At 38.0% G+C, this 21,575-nt stretch overlaps 1 protein-coding gene across 1 annotated transcript in view; it reads right to left on the minus strand.

Annotated features, from left to right (window-relative positions):
- LOC5579213 (nucleolar protein 14 homolog) overlaps window positions 1–18,146 on the minus strand; it is a 32,707-nt gene extending 14,561 nt beyond the window's left edge. The window contains exons 1-2 of the mRNA XM_001657290.2: window positions 17,531–18,146; window positions 43–1,659 (exon numbers count right to left, since the gene is read on the minus strand). Of these exons, the coding sequence (XP_001657340.2) occupies window positions 43–1,659; window positions 17,531–17,987 (2,074 nt within the window). The 5' untranslated portion in view covers window positions 17,988–18,146. The remainder of the gene's footprint in view (window positions 1–42; window positions 1,660–17,530) is intronic.
- Between the last annotated feature and the right edge of the window lie 3,429 nt (window positions 18,147–21,575).

The following is a 21,575-nucleotide window of genomic DNA, read 5'->3' on the forward strand; positions in this document are numbered from 1 at the left end:
ATTAAATTAGTGATTAATTATTGACAGTAATGAATGACCTACCTGAAGTATCGCGCAACTGCCGGAAGGATCTAGCGATCATCTCCAGAGCTGCGCTCAACGTTCGTAACTTGAATGAATCGTCTACATCTTCAATGAAGAAATCCTCACAGTGTAGGGCGTATTCCTTTTCGTCGCAGTTTTTGGTACTCTCGTCCAGAGCTAGCAAATTATTCAACGGCGCAGACGATTTGAATGGTGGCACCACTGGAACTACGGTGATCGAACGTTTCCGAAAGCATAGATACAGGACTCCGTTTAGGAAGTTTATCGCTGCTGGGAGGAACCGTTTGGACTGTTCGACGCATTCGAGAACCGTCATAACGAGGAACAGACCGGAGGTGACATCTTTCCGATTTCGCACCTGGCACCTGGACAGAAGCTGACTGATGAACACAAGCGCTGGAGTTACAACGGGATGGCGGAAATCCGATGCAGAGAACAATACGGGGACTAGTTTAAGGAAAATCAGGCTATTCAAATGAGGATACAGTCGAGGTTTTTTACGATACTCTTCCTGTTTTTCTTTGATTACATCCAAGAAACATTGGGACGTTTCGGTTGGGTTTATCTTGGCAAGATCGTAGAGAAACGGTGACAGGCCATCCAGAAGGCGGAAATTGTCATGAAGCGATTCCAGTCCGACAGCTGCGAAAAGGTCGTTTAGATGTTGAAGCAAAAATGCATAAAGCGACACCATTTTTTGTTTGTTTTCGCGAGAAAACTTTGCATTGTTTGACTTAACCATTCTATCAAGTATGACGAGTTGTTCTGCCGATGATCGTCGCTGCAGTAGTTCTTCCAACTGTTCGTACTTTCGAGGCAGCTCAAATGTAAATGGCAACTCGGCTTCTGCTTTTTCCCGAGCTTGCTTGGCCGCTTGAGTCTCCGGATCTGGCTGTTTCGATTGTTTATTCATTTCTGTGGCCGCAACTTCCTCTTCACTCTCGGAATCTTCTTTGAGGTCAGAAAGATTGTCGACGCCGTCTTCTGATTCATCTTCAGATACTTCATCTTCTGATCCAGCCTCCGAGTCTTCATCATCCGACTCATCTTCCACGTCGGCCTTATCTTCCTTGCCTTCTTCACTAATTTGGCGTGGATTGTAGAGTCCATCTTCGGCGTCTACATCTGCTTCATTGTAAGATGCTTCTTCGTTACCATCAATCGGCTGCAACAAATATCCATCGTCCAAATCATCCGCCGACCGATGATTCCCCTTAGCTTCCACATCATCCCCCTTCATTCTTGCCAATCTTTCTCGTTCCAGCTTTTCTAGCTTCTGTTTCTCGATGTTGGCTAGCTCTTCCTCTGATTTCAGCTTGTCTGCCGGAGCTCCTCTTCGTTCGAAGATCATTTCCCGCATAATTTTGTCGTAATCGTCCAGCTGTGGCCGAACGCTGTCCCCCTTCATATGGTCTCCAACAACTGACATGAGACTCTGCCAGTTTTGATCTAGTTTTTGTGTCATTTCGTACACTTCGTCATTTTCGCGTTGTTTTTCCGCTTTGCGGCGCTTCGACTCGGCAATCATTTCCTCGATTACTGTTTTACGATCCCTGCCACGATCCTCTCCATCTTCCTCGCCGCCTCCGAAATGTGCCGCTTCCATAAAGTCCGCTGGAATAGTTAAACAGAATCAAATTAAATGCCTTGGACGACAAAGAAAATCATTCGAAGGGCTGGTAGCGCTTACACGAAGAAAAACGAATATACTAGTTAGTGTACGATATATTACTTATTCAATGATGAGGATGCTTAAAAATTGTTCCCCGAATTATTATATTTTATGCTTTACCATGCTGTTCCGTACGGAACGTGCAGAAAACCCACGAGAAGAAATAGTTAGCCAACGAATAAGTGCAGAGAATAAAGTGTAGAGTGTGAAGTAGTGATGTGTTTCCTTTCATCCGCCCCGAAATACAGTCCACCCCGACCCGACCGGAGTTGGCCACGGGTTAACGCGCCAACACATGCTTATTCACGATTATTTTTTTGCCCTGCATATGTAGTGAATCACGCTACTCTTGAGAGTTATTCAAAATAAAATTGTATTTTGTTCAGTTTGGTTTCATCATCTCATCGCGTTATTCAATCATTTCCGTAATTAAAACCCATTATAGCAAGTTTTTCTTTTCAATCAAAGAGTCGTATCATTCCGACTTTTTTTGTCTGTGTCTCAAGTGAAAACCATTGAAAAAAATCAGAAATGTTTTAAAAAATGGTAGATCATCCTTCGCTGCCACCATGCCAGTATTTTCGTCGAAGAAGAATGCGTTGACTTCCCAGGAAGCTGGCCGGAAATGATTACTAGCATAGCCGCTGATAGTTGTGTCGACAATTGCCTTGTACTGGCCGTGAACATTCAGTGAGACAAACAAAGCGAAAAAAAGACTGGCTAATTTGCAGTCTGCACAGTGGCAGTGGGGCCTTCCTTAGCCAAGTGGTTAGAGTCCGCGGCTACAAAGCAAAGCCATGCTGAAGGTGTCTGGGTTCGATTCCCGGTCGGTCCAGGATCTTTTCCAGCACTGCCGCAAAATGTCACCGCGACAGAATGACAGCACCCGAAGATAGGTTGAGGAATGTCAGGGAGAAAGGGAGCAGAATAACGACTCGACCTGTTTGTTATCGAGTACGACATAGTAAAATAACAAGTTAAAAATTGAATTAGTCTTACTGCAATATTTGTTTTTACAGTTAATAATTAATCAAACATAATGAAATCTTCGAGAACTAAACTTAAACTCTATACAGATTATCACAGTAAGTTGTTGTGCCTAAAATTACAGTTATACGTAAAATGACTTAAGCTAACCTAAAATTCATACACAGATTAAAAGACATATGTCACGCGAATATTGAGGCAAATGCTACTATTGAAACATGAATCTAACTGAAAAATGTAAGTACTCACAACTATGAACTCTTAAATCTAATAAAATAAACTCAACAACTTTTAGCTGTTTCGCACCACCACCCCCGAGTTTGCGAGCTGCTCAAGAGTTCAGTCCCGAAGTGCCTCTATGTTCCCGCAACAGGAAATTTCCTTGACTTCCCTGGGCATAGAGTATCATCGTTCCTGCCACACGATATACGAATGCGAAAATGGCAACTTCGGCAAAGAAAGCTCTCAGTTAATAACTGTGGAAGTGCTCATAAGAACACTAAGCTGAGTAGCCGGCTCCGTCCCAGTGGGGACGTTAATGCCAAGAAGAACAGTGGCAAAAACAGTGAAAAATAAAAATACGCATACGCCGATTGCGGATCAAAAGAAGCAAAAAAAGCTTAGCCCTATTGAGCAGAAGATGAACGAGTTCGAATTCAGGAGGCAAGCTGTGGCTGCGAAACTGTAACGAATAAAGAACGTACTTGCGAACCCAGTTCACCATTTGGAGACTTATCTGCGTCGGATTGTTGCCTGTTATGACGAGTATAATTTCAATGAGATTTAAACTCCGTTTCCTGATCAACGTGTCGATCAAGAAGGCTATTTTATAGTTTTCGAACTACTTTATGAATAGATACGAGTGGCGATTTGCTCTACCATGGAAGCATATCGAATGCAACAGGTTGTTGATTCCCGGATGCATGGTGTCGCTATAGCCGCCGAACAACAGCAAGTTATCGTTAATCAACCGGCTGGACTACCTACGGTTCCTCTACTGACAGCTATTCTTCCGATGAACTGACAGCATTCTTCCGAAGAACAAAATTGACGTGCGTCAGTAGAAAATACCGAGAATATGGACGCTTCGTTGCTCGGCTTGCCTTCCGAAGCACCGTCAACCAGCTATCTCTCAATGCATTTGGCAGACAGACGCTTCCAACAGTTGAAGAAGAGGTTTGCACAAGACCTGGAATTGAAAAAAAACAGTTGTGCTTATTCTGCGCGGCGTGTGAGGTGAGACGAGACGAATGAGGTGACAATTGTCGACTCGCTCTCATTTGATTAACATTAGGCATCTCACGTCACTCGAGGTGAGAGCGACTCGTCTCGACTCAGATGCCGCGCAGTTTAGAGTGGCGGTACATCAGCACAAAAGCCCGGCTGATTTAGCATCTCGTGGGATGAATGCGCCGGCACTGAAACAATTATCCATTTGGTGGAACGGTCCGTCAATGCTACACAACGCCAGCTACAGGTACCAACACCTCGAATCCGTTCCGTTCAACGAGGAACAACTAGAGATACGCGACCCAGTTCTGACTAACTTTTCAGTTCTGGTACATCCAAGTGAGTTGTTGACCAGATACAATGACTTCGAACGGCTTCAGTGCGTGGTGGCATACATATATCGCTTCCTAAACAACTGCAGTCAGAAAAACAAATCCCTGAGGAGCATAGGATTCTTGACAGTTATCAAGTTACGCTCCGCCTCGCAGAAAATTATCAAGCTGACTCAACACGAAGGGTTTGCAGACGAGTTACGAATATTGAAATCTGGGCGAACGACGAAAAGCAAATTATTATCCTTGAACCTTTTCATCGATCGTGAAGGCTTGCTCAGAGTCGTTGGTCGCTTGAAACATGCCAGTGTTCCGTTTGGAAAGAAACATCAATTGACAGTAGATGAAAAATCCGAATTTAGTACTGTACCATTTAATTCCACTAGAGTTTGTACTAGAGTTTGTATCCCTGTCTGATAAGATTTGGGTCACTAGCCACTCACATCTCACAAAAACGGGGAGGGGTACAGCGGGGGTTCGCTGGTTGGAACACGACTGCCTTCCATCTAGCGGATCCGACCCGTTAGTTGGAACGACTGACAGCTGGTGAAAATGCTCCATCTGGAGAGCAAATCGTCACGAAACGCACATATACATACGCATTTGATCTATATATGAAGACTTCAAAAGAGCTTAGTGACATTTTAACACACGTATACTAGCATACGCTCGTCATACACAGTTTGTTTTTGTTTTCCTCAAAGAAACTTGCACACGCTTTCCAGACTCACCAAAATGCATATGGAAATATTACCCAATTTGAAAAATTTAAACCCGTTTACTGCGTGTTTTTCGAGACTGAGTGCATATTGTTTTCCTCTAAGGTTCACAACTACATCTACACTAGGGTACCCATACCATTGGACGTGAAAACCACTATGCTACGGTACTCAGACGTCAAAGTCAGTTTGACATTTTCTGGTGACATTTGAGTGCTTTTTAGTTTGGATATTTTCCAACCAGCGAACATCCAACAATCGAGTCATTCCATGTAGCGGACCCCCAACGAGCGAATCCCCACTGTACAGCGGGGTGGCACCAACTCTTAAAACTAGTATAACTATTTCCTTCTACTAAAAGCCAAAACTTTCGAAAATCGGTTGTTGCATTGCTGAGAACGAGCATTGTGAAATTTGTAGTTTCATCCTGAAAATTTACGGTTAAAATTAACGTAACGCGACACAATAGTTTTGCACCTTGTGTAACTTTTCGAAGAATGGTCCGATTTTAAATCTTTTTTATGAAAACACATATTTTGACGAGTAGGAAGAGAATCCAAAATATGAAAGTTCTATAATAAGTATTTATTTTACAATGTCAAAAATTAGGCAACTTTCGTAACGCGACACCATAATAATGTGACTATTTAATTAAATACGTTTTCAAAGAATCAATAATTCGTTTGAAACAAATAAACCCACTAGCCCTAGCCCACTAACCAACCCAGGGCTAAAAATCTCGTTAATAAAGATAGAAAAAAAAAATAAACCCACACATAATAATTTCATCAACACCCTTCTAGTTAACGGATAAGACAGTCATATTACACTTGATAAATTTTGATACAGGGCTTTTATAAAAATGTTGTTAAATGTCTCAGTTTTTCCCACCAATAAATTATATAAACATTATATAACACTTCAGGTATGTTTTTATGGTATTCTCAATCAAATGTATGTTTTTATACAATTCAACATATTGTCTTTTATGTTCTGCATAGCTTTAGAAATATTTCAGAGTTTGAAATTTTGATATCTTGGCGTAGATGTGTGTGGAATGTGTCAATTGCTATTGCCACACAGCCACCATGTGATGAGGATTTTAATTGCGACTCTGCATAAGAAGCATCTCCATATCGGCCAACAAGGATTATTGGCAATAATTCGCCAACGCTATTGGCCAGTACGAACTAAGTGTATTATTCGGCAAATAGCAAAGAAATGCGTCAAATGCTTCCGAATCCGAATGCATCCTCCTGAAGTGGTACAATTCATGGAATCACATATGAGAGGCCGGAGTTGAAGCATCGAAATCTCACTTGAAAATTGTGCTGTGCGAGCTGTTTTTTAACTACGAATAAATGAGCACATTAGTAGTTCAGATAGAAACGATTTTAAACTCCAGGCCTCTAACGCAAAACTCTACTGAAGCGAACAATCTAACTGCTCGGACTCCTGGTCACTTTATAGTTGGTCGTGAATAAACAGCAGTGCCCGAACCAAGCTATAGCAACGGCCGAGTATCATTCTTGTCCAGATGGCAACACCTACAGAAGTTGAAGCAGGATTTTTGGAGTAGATGGTCTGCCGAGTACCTGAGCGAGTTACAGCCGAGAAGCAAGTGGTATAAGGGCAAGATAACAATCGTACCGGGTATGCTCGTAGTCATAAGGGAAGACAATATGCCACCGCAACTGTGGCACCTTGGTCGTCCAAAACAGAAGTAACACCGGGTGCTGATGGTTTAGTTCGCGTGGTTAAGATGCGAACCGCTAACGGAGAAATAAGCAGATCCATCAGCAAAATAACGATATTGCCAATCGAAGACAACGTGGTTCATCGTTCAGGAGCCGACGTGATTTGACACGGTGTGTCAACGGCGGGAGGATGTTTTGAAATTTAGAGCACCCATTACTTAATTCACCTTGAAAGAAGATACATTATTATTGCGAACTCCCAACACTGTCATCAGGAGAGTACTAGCACCATTGTTTTCAAGTTTTGTTCACTGAGAAAAATCTACACGTCAAGGTCGTGGTTTTACTTATAGATTTGCGCAATGAGGAAAACCACTTGACTTGAGTGTGGTAGCCATATGGATTTCGTCATTGACTTCACGGTATAATAACATGTGTATCAACATTAGGTTGTCATGTGAAACAAACATGAATGTCTAAATATTAAATCATGAAAACCATCTGATTTTCTTATTGAATTCGAATTATAGTGGCTTTCGGTAGTCATGTGTGATAGAACATGAATGTCATGAGACTGAAAGAATAAATTTGATAGAAGAACTCTTGCTCTCCAAAATATGGATTCGAGGCTCCTCTGCTTGTCGCAAGCTCACTTGAATGTTTTTTTTCTCAAACAAGTGAGCCAGCAACAAGCGGAGCGCCGCAAATCCATAATGTGAGAAGCCCGGGATTAGCATATTTAATTTATTCGAAGCTGAAAACTAGGAAAATCTGTTAGTGGAATCCGATTTTTATCTAACAACATACATTATATCCAATGCTGGAAGTAATGCATTTTATTTAAAGAAAATAAGAATTAATTCATGATCTTCACTCGGACTTCTTCGCTAATAAAAATAGAAATGAATCCGCCAATTTTCCTCTAACACTTTGCTTCTTCTCTTTGGAACATGATGATGACTGTCGTTCGACACCAGGTCCGACCGCAATTTAGTTCTCTAGTTGATCACAGACAATTTAGAAATTTGGAACACGGAAATCGAATGTCAATATATCCAGCAGGACACTTTTCACAAAAATAAAAACTAATACCGTATCGTAAATGTACCAACTGCGTACCATAGCGCGTACCTCGCGGGATTTTGAACGTACCTCACGTTTTCTTCAAAAACGGTGATCCTGCTGAATAGACGGTCGATTTTTCGAATATCTGGACAAACCGTTCCGATTTTCTCGGAACTTGCGTGTACCAACGATGTACCATCCGGATCTAACCTCGGTTTTAAACGTGCCTCAAAATTATCCACACTTCCTTATATAAACTTTTTCGAATCGCTTTATATATTTGATAAATGCACAGAATCGGATTCCTTGTAAAATTTTAGCCACTTTATACTTAGGTTGAAACATTATGGCAAAACACGCAATCTCATAACGCTATACGGGAAATTTCGACACACCGCTCAATGTATACTACGATATCTTCTTCTTCTTGGCATTTACGTCCTCACTGGGACAGAGCCTGCTTCTCAGCGTAGTGTTCTTATGAGCACTTCCACAGTTATTAACTGAGAACTTTCTTTGCCAAAGTTGCCATTTTCGCATTCGTATATCGTGTGGCCACTCGGCTAAGGAAGGCCCTATATACTACGATATGTGTTCATAAAATTGCCTGGATGTATGCAACACTTAACATTGAACTTAGAAAAATAATTATAATGTAAGCCGTGATGTAAATGGGTTTAATATGTGACATATAGCAAAAACATGATGCTTAGGGATACATCAATAACAGCGATGATATAATAGAAAAGTTGTAATTTATAAAATGAACTAAACTAACTAAACTAAACTACATTCTAACTGTACTCACATTGAACGTACCTCAACATATTTTATATTTTATAAATAATTTGTATGCATAGTAAGAAGAAACACCCATATATAGAGGTGGAGAGATCTCTGGAGAAATCCCTGAACATCTACCAGTAGCTTAAGAAATCACAGCATGATCCTATTCGGTTTGCATCCAATACATTCAATGGTGTCGCTCATTTGTTCGATTTCGACGTGCCATTGGCCTCCATTAGCCAACGATTCACGACATGTATTCGAAACATGAGTCGAAATAATCCATAGTTTAGGATTATTATACTAATTTGACAACATTTTAAATTCTAGTGCTATGTTAGTTGAGTAATTGTAACTGTCGTTATTGTAACCGTTTTATATTATTTCTTCATTAAGACACTAAGTCAGATGGAGGCAAATTGTAATGAACAATCACTTTGATGAGTGCTCTTCAGGATATTTCTCAATTCAATACCCTGATAGCCCTATATGTTTTTCTCTTCTAGAAACCCATCTACGATTGATTTGGTCTTAACCGACTCTAGTCATCTTTGTAGCCAATTAGTTACTCATGCATTGCAATTCCAAAATGTGAAGTAAAATTTGAATCGGTGATTATAGACGATGATCCGTCTTAAAAACGTGAGGAGAAGGCAATTTCAACGCACTCGCGATCCTGCTATAAAAATTATATGGCAGGATTTGCAGAAAGAAATCAAGAAACGTTTTGCAGATTTAAGGCCGGTTTGCTACTGACAAGAAAAGGAATCGCCTATCTTGATGCGTGGAAAATTTCTCCCAAGAAATGGTCAAGAAAATCACTTTTTTCTGATCGCAGTACGCAGTTGAGAAGAAATGTCACTTCAAAGGGGGCTCTCTGTAGGAAATTTCTTGACCCTTTCAGTCAAGGAATTTCTTTACTTTTCTTGAGCGAAACAGCATACTTAGCTTTAAGAAACAAAAATTTTGAAAATAAAATTTCTTAATTGGACCCTGGCTCTAAGCCCTTTTGGGAATTATCTAAAATCTTGAAAAAACCTCTGAAGCCAATACCGGCATTGAAAGAGGAAAACAAATTGTTACTAACTAATAGCGAAAAAGCTCAAAAACTTGCTATGCAGTTTGAAAGCGCGCACAATTTTAATTTAGGACTTAGTAGTCCAATTAAAAATCAAGTTACTCAGGACTTCGAAAATATTCTTAATCAAGAGAACATTTTCGAAAATGCCTGGGAGACTGATTTGGAAGAAGTGAGAACTATTATTAAAAAATTCAAAAATATAAAAGCTCCTGGCGATGATGGAATTTTCTACATCCTCATCAAAAAACTTCCAGAAAGCAGCTTATCAGTTTTAGTTGATATATTCAACAAATGTTTTCAATCAGCATATTTTCCTGACAAATGGAAAAATGCTAAGGTTGTTCCAATTTTAAAACCAGACAAAAATCCTGCAGAAGCTTCTAGCTATCGTCCAATCAGTTTGCTTTCCTCCATCAGTAAACTTTTGGAAAAGGTCATTTTGAACAGAATGATGGCCCACATCAACGAAAACGAAAACAGATCGGTTTCCGCCATGGACATTCGACCACTCATCAACTTTTACGTGTAACAAATTTGATCCGTTCCAACAAATCTAAAGGCTACTCTACTGGTCTTGCTCTTCTAGACATAGAAAAAGCATTCGACAGTGTTTGGCATGAAGGTTTGATCGTAAAATTAAAAATCTTTAATTTTCCAACATACATTGTTAGAATAATTCAAAGTTATCTGTCAAATCGTACACTTCAGGTTAATTATCAGAACTCCAGATCTGAAAGACTTCCTGTAAGAGCTGGTGTTCCCCAAGGCAGCATTTTGGGACCAATACTATACAATATTTTCACATCTGACTTACCTGAGTTACCTCAGGGATGTCAAAAATCCTTGTTTGCGGGTGACACAGGCCTCTCCGCCAAAGGACGAAGCCTGCGTGTCATCTGTAGTCGATTGCAAAAAATATATGGATATTTTTTCTTCATACTTGCAGAAATGGAAGATTTCTCCTAATGCTTCCAAAACTCAACTAATAATATTCCCACATAAACCCAAAGCTCTTTATTTAGGTTTACATCAACAGACTATGTATAGTCCCAATGATATTATTTAAAACCTTCAAGTAGATATGTTGTCACGATGAGAGGGGTTCCAATAAATTGGTCAGATGAAGTTAAGTATCTAGGGCTCATGCTAGATAAGAATTTAACTTTCAAAAATCACATTGAGGGCATTCAAGCCAAATGTAACAAATATGTAAAATGTCTCTATCCCCTTATTAATAGAAAATCAAAACTTTGTCTTAAGAACAAGCTTTTGATATTCAAACGAATTTTCAGACCAGCCATGTTGTATGCTTTACCAATATGGACTAGCTGTTGTAATACCAGGAAGAAAGCTCTGCAGAGAATTCAAAATAAAATTTCCAAAATGATTCTGAAGCTTCCTCCCTGGTATAGTACAAATGAGTTACATATAATATCCAATGTTGAAACATTGGAACAAATAAAACTACAAATGAACTTTAACACTTCACTTTTTGCAAAAATTACCTTATGACTTACACCCGTAAGTCATAAGGTAATTGTCAAAACAGCTAAGAACCCGGACATAATTAAAGACATAGAGATGCAATTATTGAGACGATCAATAAAGGCACTCTACGGTAGAATTAACGTGAAAACTTTGGAATGCTATTCTCTACATCTAAAATTAGCAAAAGAATTCCAAGATAATTTTCAAATTTTCCTAACTAAAGTAAAAATAGCAGAATTTTGTGAATCAGAAAGAAAACGTAAATCTTTATCAGAAAAATTTAATAAATTAAAGTATCAAAATCCAAAGTTTTCACGTCCTTCTCAAAGACCTAACATACATAACATAGATGGAATAGTGGTTAATCGTTCATCTGAACTATTCACAGATGAACAATTGACCCTACTCAACAAAGGACTGACCTACGCTATACCAAAAAAACCTGACACGACACAAACAGTCATAGACATTGAAACAGCAATCAACAATAATAATTTACAGAGCCAACATCATCCGCAACACGAACACTACACCCCAAAACAAAGAACACAACATAATCAAACAACTCAACACAAAACCGGTTTTCTATTTAAGAGCAGATAAAGGTAATTCTACTGTAATTTTTGATAAATCTAAATACGAAGAAATAATGCAGAACAAAATTAAACATGGACCTTACCGTATTCAAAGAACAGATCCTCTTCCAGGAATGATAAGACGTGTTGACAAAGCGTTAAAAGAAGCAAAACCGGTTTTGGGTAATGTTGTAAACTCTCTGAAAGAATCTAACCCTTCATTACCAAGAATTAAAGGACTTCCTAAAGTTCATAAACCTGGTAATGAAATGCGTGAGATTGTTTCAGCTATTGGATCACCCACCCACAAGATTGCAAAGTATTTAGTCCAGAAATTCCAAAATTTTCCAAAACAGTTTCATAGTAAAACAGTTAAAAATTCCAAACATTTTACAGAAGTAATTGAAAATTTAAAAATAGCCGATGATGAAGTTTTGGTTTCTTTCGATGTCAAATCTTTATTCCCTAGCATTCCTGTTAAAGAGGCCATAAGCCTATTAGAAGATTGGCTACTTAGTCAATATGAAGGCACAGATTGGATAAAACAAGTACGTAATACATTAAATTAACTAAACTTTGCATGGAAGAAAACTATTTTTCCTTTAGAGATAAAACATATAAACAGTTAAATGGAGCCCCGATGGGAAACCCTCTTTCTCCATTTTTAAGTGAGATTTTTATGGCAAATTTAGAGAAACGATTAGAAGATAAAAACCAGCTCCCTGAAATCTGGTGGCGTTACGTTGATGATGTTTTCAGCATAGTTAAAAAACACATCTTACCCCAAACTTTAGAAACAATTAATAAGGCTCACAAAAACATTGAATTTACTTACGAAGTGGAACAGGATAACAAATTGCCTTTCTTGGACTTACTTATTGTAAAGGAACACTCATCACTTACATTTGAAATCTATAGAAAACCAACTAACACTCAACGTATTATTCCAAACACATCAAATCACTCACACCAACACAAAATGTCTTCCTTCAATCACATGATACATCGAATGTTAACAATCCCCCTCAGTGAAACTGGTAGAAGAAAGGAACTTAACTACACAGGACAATTAAACGGTTACACAAGACAAACAACAAACAAACAACTCATCGACAAAAGAACACGAGAACAGTACAAACGTTCACTTACTACTCTGACACAAGAACAACCAACACTCAAACATATAGCCGTCAATTACAACGATGAAACAAAAAAGCTACGCCCAATCCTATGAAAGTTTGGTTTCGAGTTAGTTTTTACCAGTAGAAACAACCAACTCCAAACTCTCCTAGGTTCAACAAAAGACCCAATTGACAGTTTATATAAATCAGGCGTTTACATGCACATTACATGCGACCACTGCAATAAAATTTACATAGGACAAACAAAACGGACTCTCAATACTCGTTTTAAATAACACGTAGCAGAAGTTACTAAAGCACACAAAGACACAGAAAAAGGACATGTACACCATTTCAAATCAAAAGTTGCAGAACATATTTACAATGAACAACATTTCCTTAACACAAAAAATATCAAACTCTTACGACATATTTCAAATCCTTGGAAGCTTGACGTAGCGGAAAGCATAGAAATTTTCAAACAAAACCACAATAAATTACTAAACAAAGATCAAGGAAATGGGTACTCTTGGCTGTTTAGACTTATACCTTACCTTCACACACACAATACATAAACACATTGATTGACCAACTGCCAAACAAGCAGGAATTTGTAATTTTGACAATCCTTTCATTTGATTAGGTACACAATTAAAAAATGACCTCCTGTATACGATTACAGGTAGAATCTAGTTCTAACATACCCACACACTTTTTCTAGTATAAATAATAGATCCATGCGATGTTCTCATCAAGTCGAGCACTCGACACTGAAGAAGTCTGTAAGTCGCAGACGAAATAGGCCTATCTGTCAAGATAAGCAACACATATTAGAGTTTAAAGGTATTTGCTCACCTTAGTGATTTTAGTATTTTATTTTTTTTTTTGCAAAAAGTGAAGTGTTAAAGTTCATTTGTAGTTTTAAACATACTCTAATAATCCCTCCCAAAGTTTAATATAAAAAAGTGTAGTATTGGAACAAATGTCAAATAAAATAATCAATAATTTCAGGCAAAAATCGTTACAATTTTCTCTTGCCACGATTAATGCGTTATATTTTTTGGTTAAATTAGGTTAAGTATATTCAAAACGTTTTTTTTTCTCTTATAAGCAGGTGAAATCAACTCACCTGTAAAAAATCTTGAACTGCTACGGCAAATGAAATATAATATGTTGTTAACAAAATGTTAATGAAATCTTAAATTTGTTTTACCTAATTAGGATGATAGTGTTGTCTAATAACACAGAACACATAGATATAAGAAATAATGAATGTAATGTTTGGATACTAATAAAGAAATTTCATTTTCATTTTGCAGCGTTTGGTGGGGCAATGAGAGCGCAAGTCAGTCCAAAGCCGGGGGAAGGGATAAGTAATGGCCGTAATAGTCTATGCGGACCACTTGAACACCATCGGAAAGGATAAGAAGGGTTGGGGTAGGGTATAGGGAATGGAGAAGACTTGACACAGTAATGCGACAAATGCTGCAAAATTTAAATGTGCTGAAAGCAATTTAATTTGAGTTTTGAAGTTTGATTTGAAAATTCCAAATAGATCGGCCATTGTAAAAGTAAGAAAGAATATGCTGATCGCTTTCTAGAAATTTTATAAACAACAAAATAATAACAATATGAGAGTGATGCTAAGGGCTGCTGATGGCACAATGCGACGCTTTAGGAGATTTTGATACTAATTGAACATTACTATAAAGAGCGCAATTCAATCGATGGTGATAACTTTACAAACTTTATCTGTTTTTGCACTGATTGATTTCAAAAATATTTGATATTATTAGTTCATTTGTTTGTGTGATCTATGTGTTAATAATGGAAAAATTTTACATACCCTTGATGATAATACTTCCCTGACCAGAAATATTATATTTTGAGCGCCCTTTTCGAAGCTATTCTATCCAGGTATCCATGTACTGCTTTCAATCCTGAAATTATTCTTATTGTGCATGCTCATGCGTTATATTGGTGATGCTCATAACCAATGAGAATATATACCGAGGTGTGGAAAAGACATTTAGTGTGCGTGACATCCATGTACGGTGCAAAAAGTTTCACAACTACAAGCGAGTGAGCTCCCATAAGAAGCCGTGTAAATTAGTGACGTAGTTATTTTTGTTTACGTTTTTTCTCTTTACTAATACATAGCCATTGCTTCTTCTTCCACACCTTGATATATATTCTCATTGGCTCATAACCATGCAACAGATAAGAAGGAGAGAAAAAGAGAATATAGGAACAGTGATTAGTAATGAGTTAATTATGTAGTTTTGTTAGAATTATAAACAATTAAACAATAGTAATGAATAGCTTATAAAATGACTTTGCAGCATAGCTGAGCCTTTCGGATCGTAAGAACGATGTATAAAAATAATTTGTTTCGAAATTGTCCGCGTGGTCTTCTAGTGCTCCTATTAGATAAGGCAGCGTCCATTTATTACGTAACGCTAAAATTGGAAATTTTCGACCACCTCCCCCCCCCCTCCGTAACGTTTTTTGTATGAAAAATTTTAAATTTTTGTATGAGCCGTAACGCATGAGCCTACTCCCCCCCTCCCCCTAGAGCGTTACGTAATTTGTGGATGCCGCCTAAGAATCAGTCATAGACATACATACCGAATGCTCGCCATGACCCTACGACCAACATTTGTATATGTATAGACTTAGCTGATGTGGCTTTTCTAACAGGTAGTTCTTTCACTCATTGATTGTCTTCAAAACCTTGTCAAGTATAGAAAATTGATTTTATTTTATTTATTACTGCATTGTACTTTTTAAGTATTAGGTATTATTTTATGTTTTTATCACTATTGATATTATCAAGGCCAGAATTCCCAGTGAGTGAAGAATTTTATAGTACTAGAACACCATAGAAGATCGCTTAACATTACCTAATCATGGAACGGCATTTTGCTATATTATTTTAGGTAGATGCTATTGATCTCCCTTTGCTCCTATCCGCAACCCGGTGCACGCGCCCTGTTGGTTTTCGAAAACCTCGTAAATGATTACAAACCGTCAATGGCATTCCCAATTACTACCCCACATTGCACATTTAAGGGTCTGATTGTGCTCCTAACCCACCCTCAGTTCGTAATATTCTCGCCATCTTGAAATTATATTTTCCCGAAGTGAAAGTAATTTTGATGAGTGATAACCTAGTGCAGCCCAACTGCATAGTACAGTAGTTTAACCAGAATCTTAAGGTCAGAAGATAAAATCTAAATTTTGTAATAAAAAGGTTGCCATTGCTTTGAAATTTACCCAACATCTAATCAAAACTACTAACAACAGCGATCAATTATCAAAATTCATCGCTCCCTGGAAAATATAATCCCAAGCCCAGGGGAATGATACTAATAAAGAAATTTAAAAAAAAAATAAGCAATCACTACCAGCTGATTGCCTTATGCTTTTCCTCGAGGAGTCTGAGAAGAGATTCCTGAAAAACCTACAAAATAGTCTTAGGAAATTCTAAAGTTTGACAGCAGAATAACTTGAAAGGAGAACCGTTTTGATTAAAATGGATTGTGAAGACTACCATTATTAATACAGATTTTTTAGAGACTTGCATTGAATTATAGGCCAAGTCTCTAAAAAAAGACCTGCTACCAGCCCTGCTTAAATGACCATGACAATGTAAAGCTCCTTATTCCAAAGCAAAGGAATGAACCAAGATAAAAACTATCACCACTGCGAGATAGAGGTGGATCTTCTCTTCATCGTAGCATTGTTAAATACAGTGGAAATCCGTTGGTTTGCTCAGTAACAACAAGCTACACACTTGGTTACCAATGGCTTTTAGGGCGAGATCACAAATTATGCGAGATTATTTTTGTTTCTGTTCGGAATGAACCACTGCGACAGTTTTCTGTGATCTTTTGTGGTATACCCGTGCTCTTTGTTTAGTGCATGTCGTTCTACTCCATTACTATTGAGAAATAATGAAGTAGTCGTTTTTTATACAATTATCATTCTTGACCATTTTGCATAGAGCCTCCTTAGAAAAAAATACCGCTATTTATACCTTTTGGAGAAAACAGTTTTTCATCATTAAACTCTCAAAAGCGCGCCCCTTAATCAGGTTAGGCCACTATGCTGGTTGGATAATACCGATTTTGACCATGCATCGGTACTCTTGCATATAAGTTATTGCCTCTACTTATAAGGTTCAAAGTCGTTTTGTGTAACTGTGAACAGGTTTCATCGCATGAGACATTTTATGTCGACCTCCTCATCATCTAGGACAAATAGGTGGGTCTTAGTGACTTGTTACTCTCTTATACTCTTCCGACCATAACTTATCAGTATTAACAAGAACAGATACAACAAGAGTACAATATGGTAGATCTTACCTCGTAACGCACCATGAAAAGGTAATCTACCCGCGTTACGAGATTACTTTACTGACAAATAGTGACTTTTTAATGACCAAATGGTCGGTGTTCAGACAGACTGGACCAAGTGTTTTTTTAGATGATTCCAGGAAAATGTACCCCAGACATTCGAAATGTCAAAATGTTTGCATTGTTAGCTGTTATAAAGGAACTTATATATTTGATTATACATCTGTACTGAAATAGCATCGAAAAAATCAGAAATGATGGAGTCCTGAACGTTTCTCTAGAACGTCAAAATATCATCTAGTCCGGTCTGTCTGAACACCGACCAAATCACCTTAAAGTGTGTCTCGCTACCAGCCCTGCGATTCCCAAATTACCTTCCAGCTGTCCTCCATCGTCGTCAGAATCGTCATCATTATCCACCGCATCATCAAACCGTTCGATTTCCTCCAGCGTTTGTCCACGATGCGTCAGCTTGACCATGTCGTTCAGATTGTACAGTTCCTTCCGTCGGGTGGCCGCCGATTTACGTTCCGTGGCCATTTGATCCCGACTCATGTTTCGTCCATCTTTGCGCTGATCCGTGAAACGATTGCTTTTGTTCTTGAGCAGAAACTCCTGCCCGAGCGTTTGTTTCCGTTTTTCAATGGCCCGTGCCCTCTGGACGCCAGGGATCCCGGCAAATCGGCGGTTCGGTTGCGAGTCCCTGTTTAAAATGGTAAACTTGGCTTTGCTCGTTTGAATCTCGAAGGGATTAGGCTTTTTCACGCCTTGAAGGGATTTCTTCTTCAGCAGTGCATCGGAGTCGATGTGATTTTTCTTCGCTTTCACCATGTTGTCTTCAAACTCTTGAACATACCAGCACTAGAAATTGTTAGATTTATCTGTTATCAACACAAATAGTAGTTATTTAGCTACTTAAAGCTCTAATAATTATTATTCCACATAAATTTAACGAATTTGACTGCACGTGTTAACACGGTGAATGAAGTTTTGATAAACAAAAGCGAATGCGGGACGGACGGGCGTGAATTGACAGTTCTGGCAAGTCAATCACGCTCTTTCTGAGTTACTCAAATTGGAGTAAAAATAAATATTGCGCAGTTTCAGGGTGCCCGCGCGTTCAAATGGTTCAAATCTGAGAGAGACTCGCGAAGAGGAAAAATATACACGGAGAAAAACGAATATACTAGTTAGTGTACGATAAATTACTTGTTCAATATTGTCGCACCGCCACCAAACTGGATCGCGCCAGTGAGACTCGCGACGCGCCTCAACTCGCGCGATTTTGAAATCAGTTTTTTAGTGTGGCGCAGCATTCTTACGATTTTTATGAACACAGCGCACTATTCACATATTAGCTGCGACGCACGGGGCCCGAGAAAACAATAATTATAAATAAATGTTGGTCTTGATTTCTACCGGATACATAATATTATGCCCTTTTATTCTTAAGGATGCTTAAAAATATTATTATATTTTATACTTTACCATGCTTATTCACGATTAATCTTTTGCCCTGCATATGTAGTGAATCACGCTACTCTAGGGACTTATTCAAAATATAATGGCATTTTTTTTTCAGTTCGGTTTCATCATCTCATCGCGTTATTCAACAATTTCTGTAATTAAAACCCATTATAGCAAGATTTTCTTTTCAATTAAAGTGTCGTATCATTCCGAATTTTTTGTCTGTGACTCAAGTGAAAACCATTGAAAAAAAACGAACAGAAATGTGTTTAAAAAATGGTTGATCATCCTTCGCCGCCACCATGCCAGTCTTTTCGCGATTTTCACATCGGAAATAGCATCATCGAAGGGAATGAGGAATCAGAAAAACCGCCACAGAAAGCGATCAAGAACTCAGCACTTGAAAGTAAAATATGGAACCGATAATATCGAGAATGAAGGTAAGTTTGTTTATCGTATTCATTTTGGAATTTCGTCAACATTTTGTCAAACTTTTCCAGATTATTCTATGGGATCATCCATTTCGGTTGTCGAGAGCACGATGGAAGCAACTGTGGCAAATATGCGGAAACTGGATTTTGATCGATACGAATAGGTATCAAAAACAGATATAACTGTACATAATTAATATTGAAATAAATTCACTACATGCAAAAATCCACATTTCGGTATTTTTCTGGTCTTTTTTACTATAATTAACGAAAATGGCTAATTTTATTCATATCACAATATTTTTGAACATTAAGCATCAAACGCATACTTTCCAAATAATCATTTACCAATATAAAATCCGTTTATACTAGCCAAGCTTAAAACGTTAAAATGCATCGCAACGAGTGAATAGACCAAATATGGTTTTAGAATAGTATTTAAGCTATCAAGTATAATATTTTCTTAGCGTGTATATCAACGTCATATGCAGCCCAGATTCCCCTCTCACGAAACGCTAAATGCAGCCCACCGTTTTTATGGCTGAAAAAGTGAAAAGTATTGTGTTCAAAGTAAACTGTTATTAAGAAGTTCAGTCGGCGGAGCAGTTTTTTCCAAAGTTGCTGATAAATCTAAGCAGAAGATTAATTATTTCTAATGTATGCTACGTTTGCTGGCATGAAATTTCACTCAAACGGCCTTTTCTGATTCGATGTGATGCAAACTCAATCATTTTTTGCTGAGAGGTTCATGTGAGGATTTGAACAGCATGCGCATAATTAATATAAACACAAAGTGGAATAAGAAAAAAACTCAGCAATCACAGAAAAAGAAGACCGTCTTCGCGAGTCTCGTCTCAGGTTCAAATGCCCCCGATACCCCTACCACAATGAGTCATTTTACGAAGCTGGTCAAATGACAGGAGACCTGGGAGAATTCAATCATCGTCGTCAGTTTTCTAAGTATATTGACAGCTATAGAAGGTATGCTATTCACGACTGTGCATTGGTATTAGTAGATAGTTATGAACTTTTTCCGGATTTGTATGGCATTTGTTATATTTTAATGCAATTTAAGTAAATTTAGGTATTTAAGATAACAAAATATCGATAACTTAGCAGAATAATTTGTTACGTATCCGATTGGGAGGTCATTTAATGCATTTGTTCTATTTATGAGGAGTATTTTTCATGTTTCGCATCACAACCCATTACCTCACTCAGAAATAACTCAAACCGATGAAAACTGGCACTGAAAATGTTTTCGTAGCTAGGGTGATCAAAGTAATTTGGACAGACCGTTACTCGTATATAATTTGGCCATTTACGGCAAAATCAAATGGAAGTGGCCAAATTATATACGCGTAACGCTCTGTCCAAATTACATAAAACACCCTATATCGGAAGAGTAGGGTGTTTTATGTAATTTGGACAGAGCGTTACGCGTATATAATTTGACCACTTCCATTTGATTTTGCCGTAAATGGCCAAATTATATACGAGTAACGGTCTGTCCAAATTACTTTGATCACCCTACATTTGACTAAGTATAATACAAATTGAAAAAGCTGGAATGTAATAATGTGGACGTTATAAATGATTAATGAAGATTTAAATCTGTAGACTCAATGAGATTTCAATTTACATAATAACAGCTCGTCCCGTAGTAACATTTGCCGAGCAATGATTCAAAAGCGATTTCCATACTAACTTCAAATTTATTTTAAAAATAGTTCCAGGGCACGGAAAATTATGAAATTTTGGATTCTGGTTTAATTTTTTACGTAGAATCATGATATGTAAAAATATGGATACTTCTCAACAAACCAATTGAATCATTTCTCTAGACCGCCAACAAATTATCGACCAACCATGCAGTTTAAAAGAGGAGAAATTTTAAACCCATATCCGGCGAGGAAGGCGCCCCGGCAGTCCGTTGCAGTATCACCCCCGAACTGGACGACGGAAGGATCTTCAACTGGTGGATCTTGTGAAGCATGCGGTGCATGCCGGCATTCGTGTTTTCTACGGAATTGACGGACCCCTCAGAGGCAGAAAACAATTCAATTCAACCCGGTGAAGCTAATCAGCACTTGGTAACAAATAATAATGACAATTCACCATATGGTTTAACAGACTTAAATAACGAACTACCAATAATTTCTTCTGAAACACAGCCAACTGAAATTTTAATCTATTGTCAGAACTTTAATCGCATGAAAAGTGCTTTTAAAATTAATGAAATTCATAAAAATATATTAAGTTCATCGTACTCAATCATATTGGGTACAGAAACAAGTTGGAATGATGATGTGAAAAGTGAAGAAATTTTTGGTACCAATTACAACGTATTTCGCAATGATCGTGACTTACTTTTGACACAAAGAAGATCGGGCGGAGGAGTCGTCGTTGCAATATCATCAAATTTCAGTTCTGAAATCATTGATTCACCTAAATTTAAAGAATTTGAGCATGTGTGGGTTAAATCAAATATTGGTAATGAAACTCATATTTTTGTATCAGT

The sequence above is a fragment of the Aedes aegypti genome, chromosome 1 (assembly GCF_002204515.2).
Source record: "Aedes aegypti strain LVP_AGWG chromosome 1, AaegL5.0 Primary Assembly, whole genome shotgun sequence".
Taxonomy (NCBI): Eukaryota; Metazoa; Arthropoda; class Insecta; order Diptera; family Culicidae; genus Aedes; species Aedes aegypti.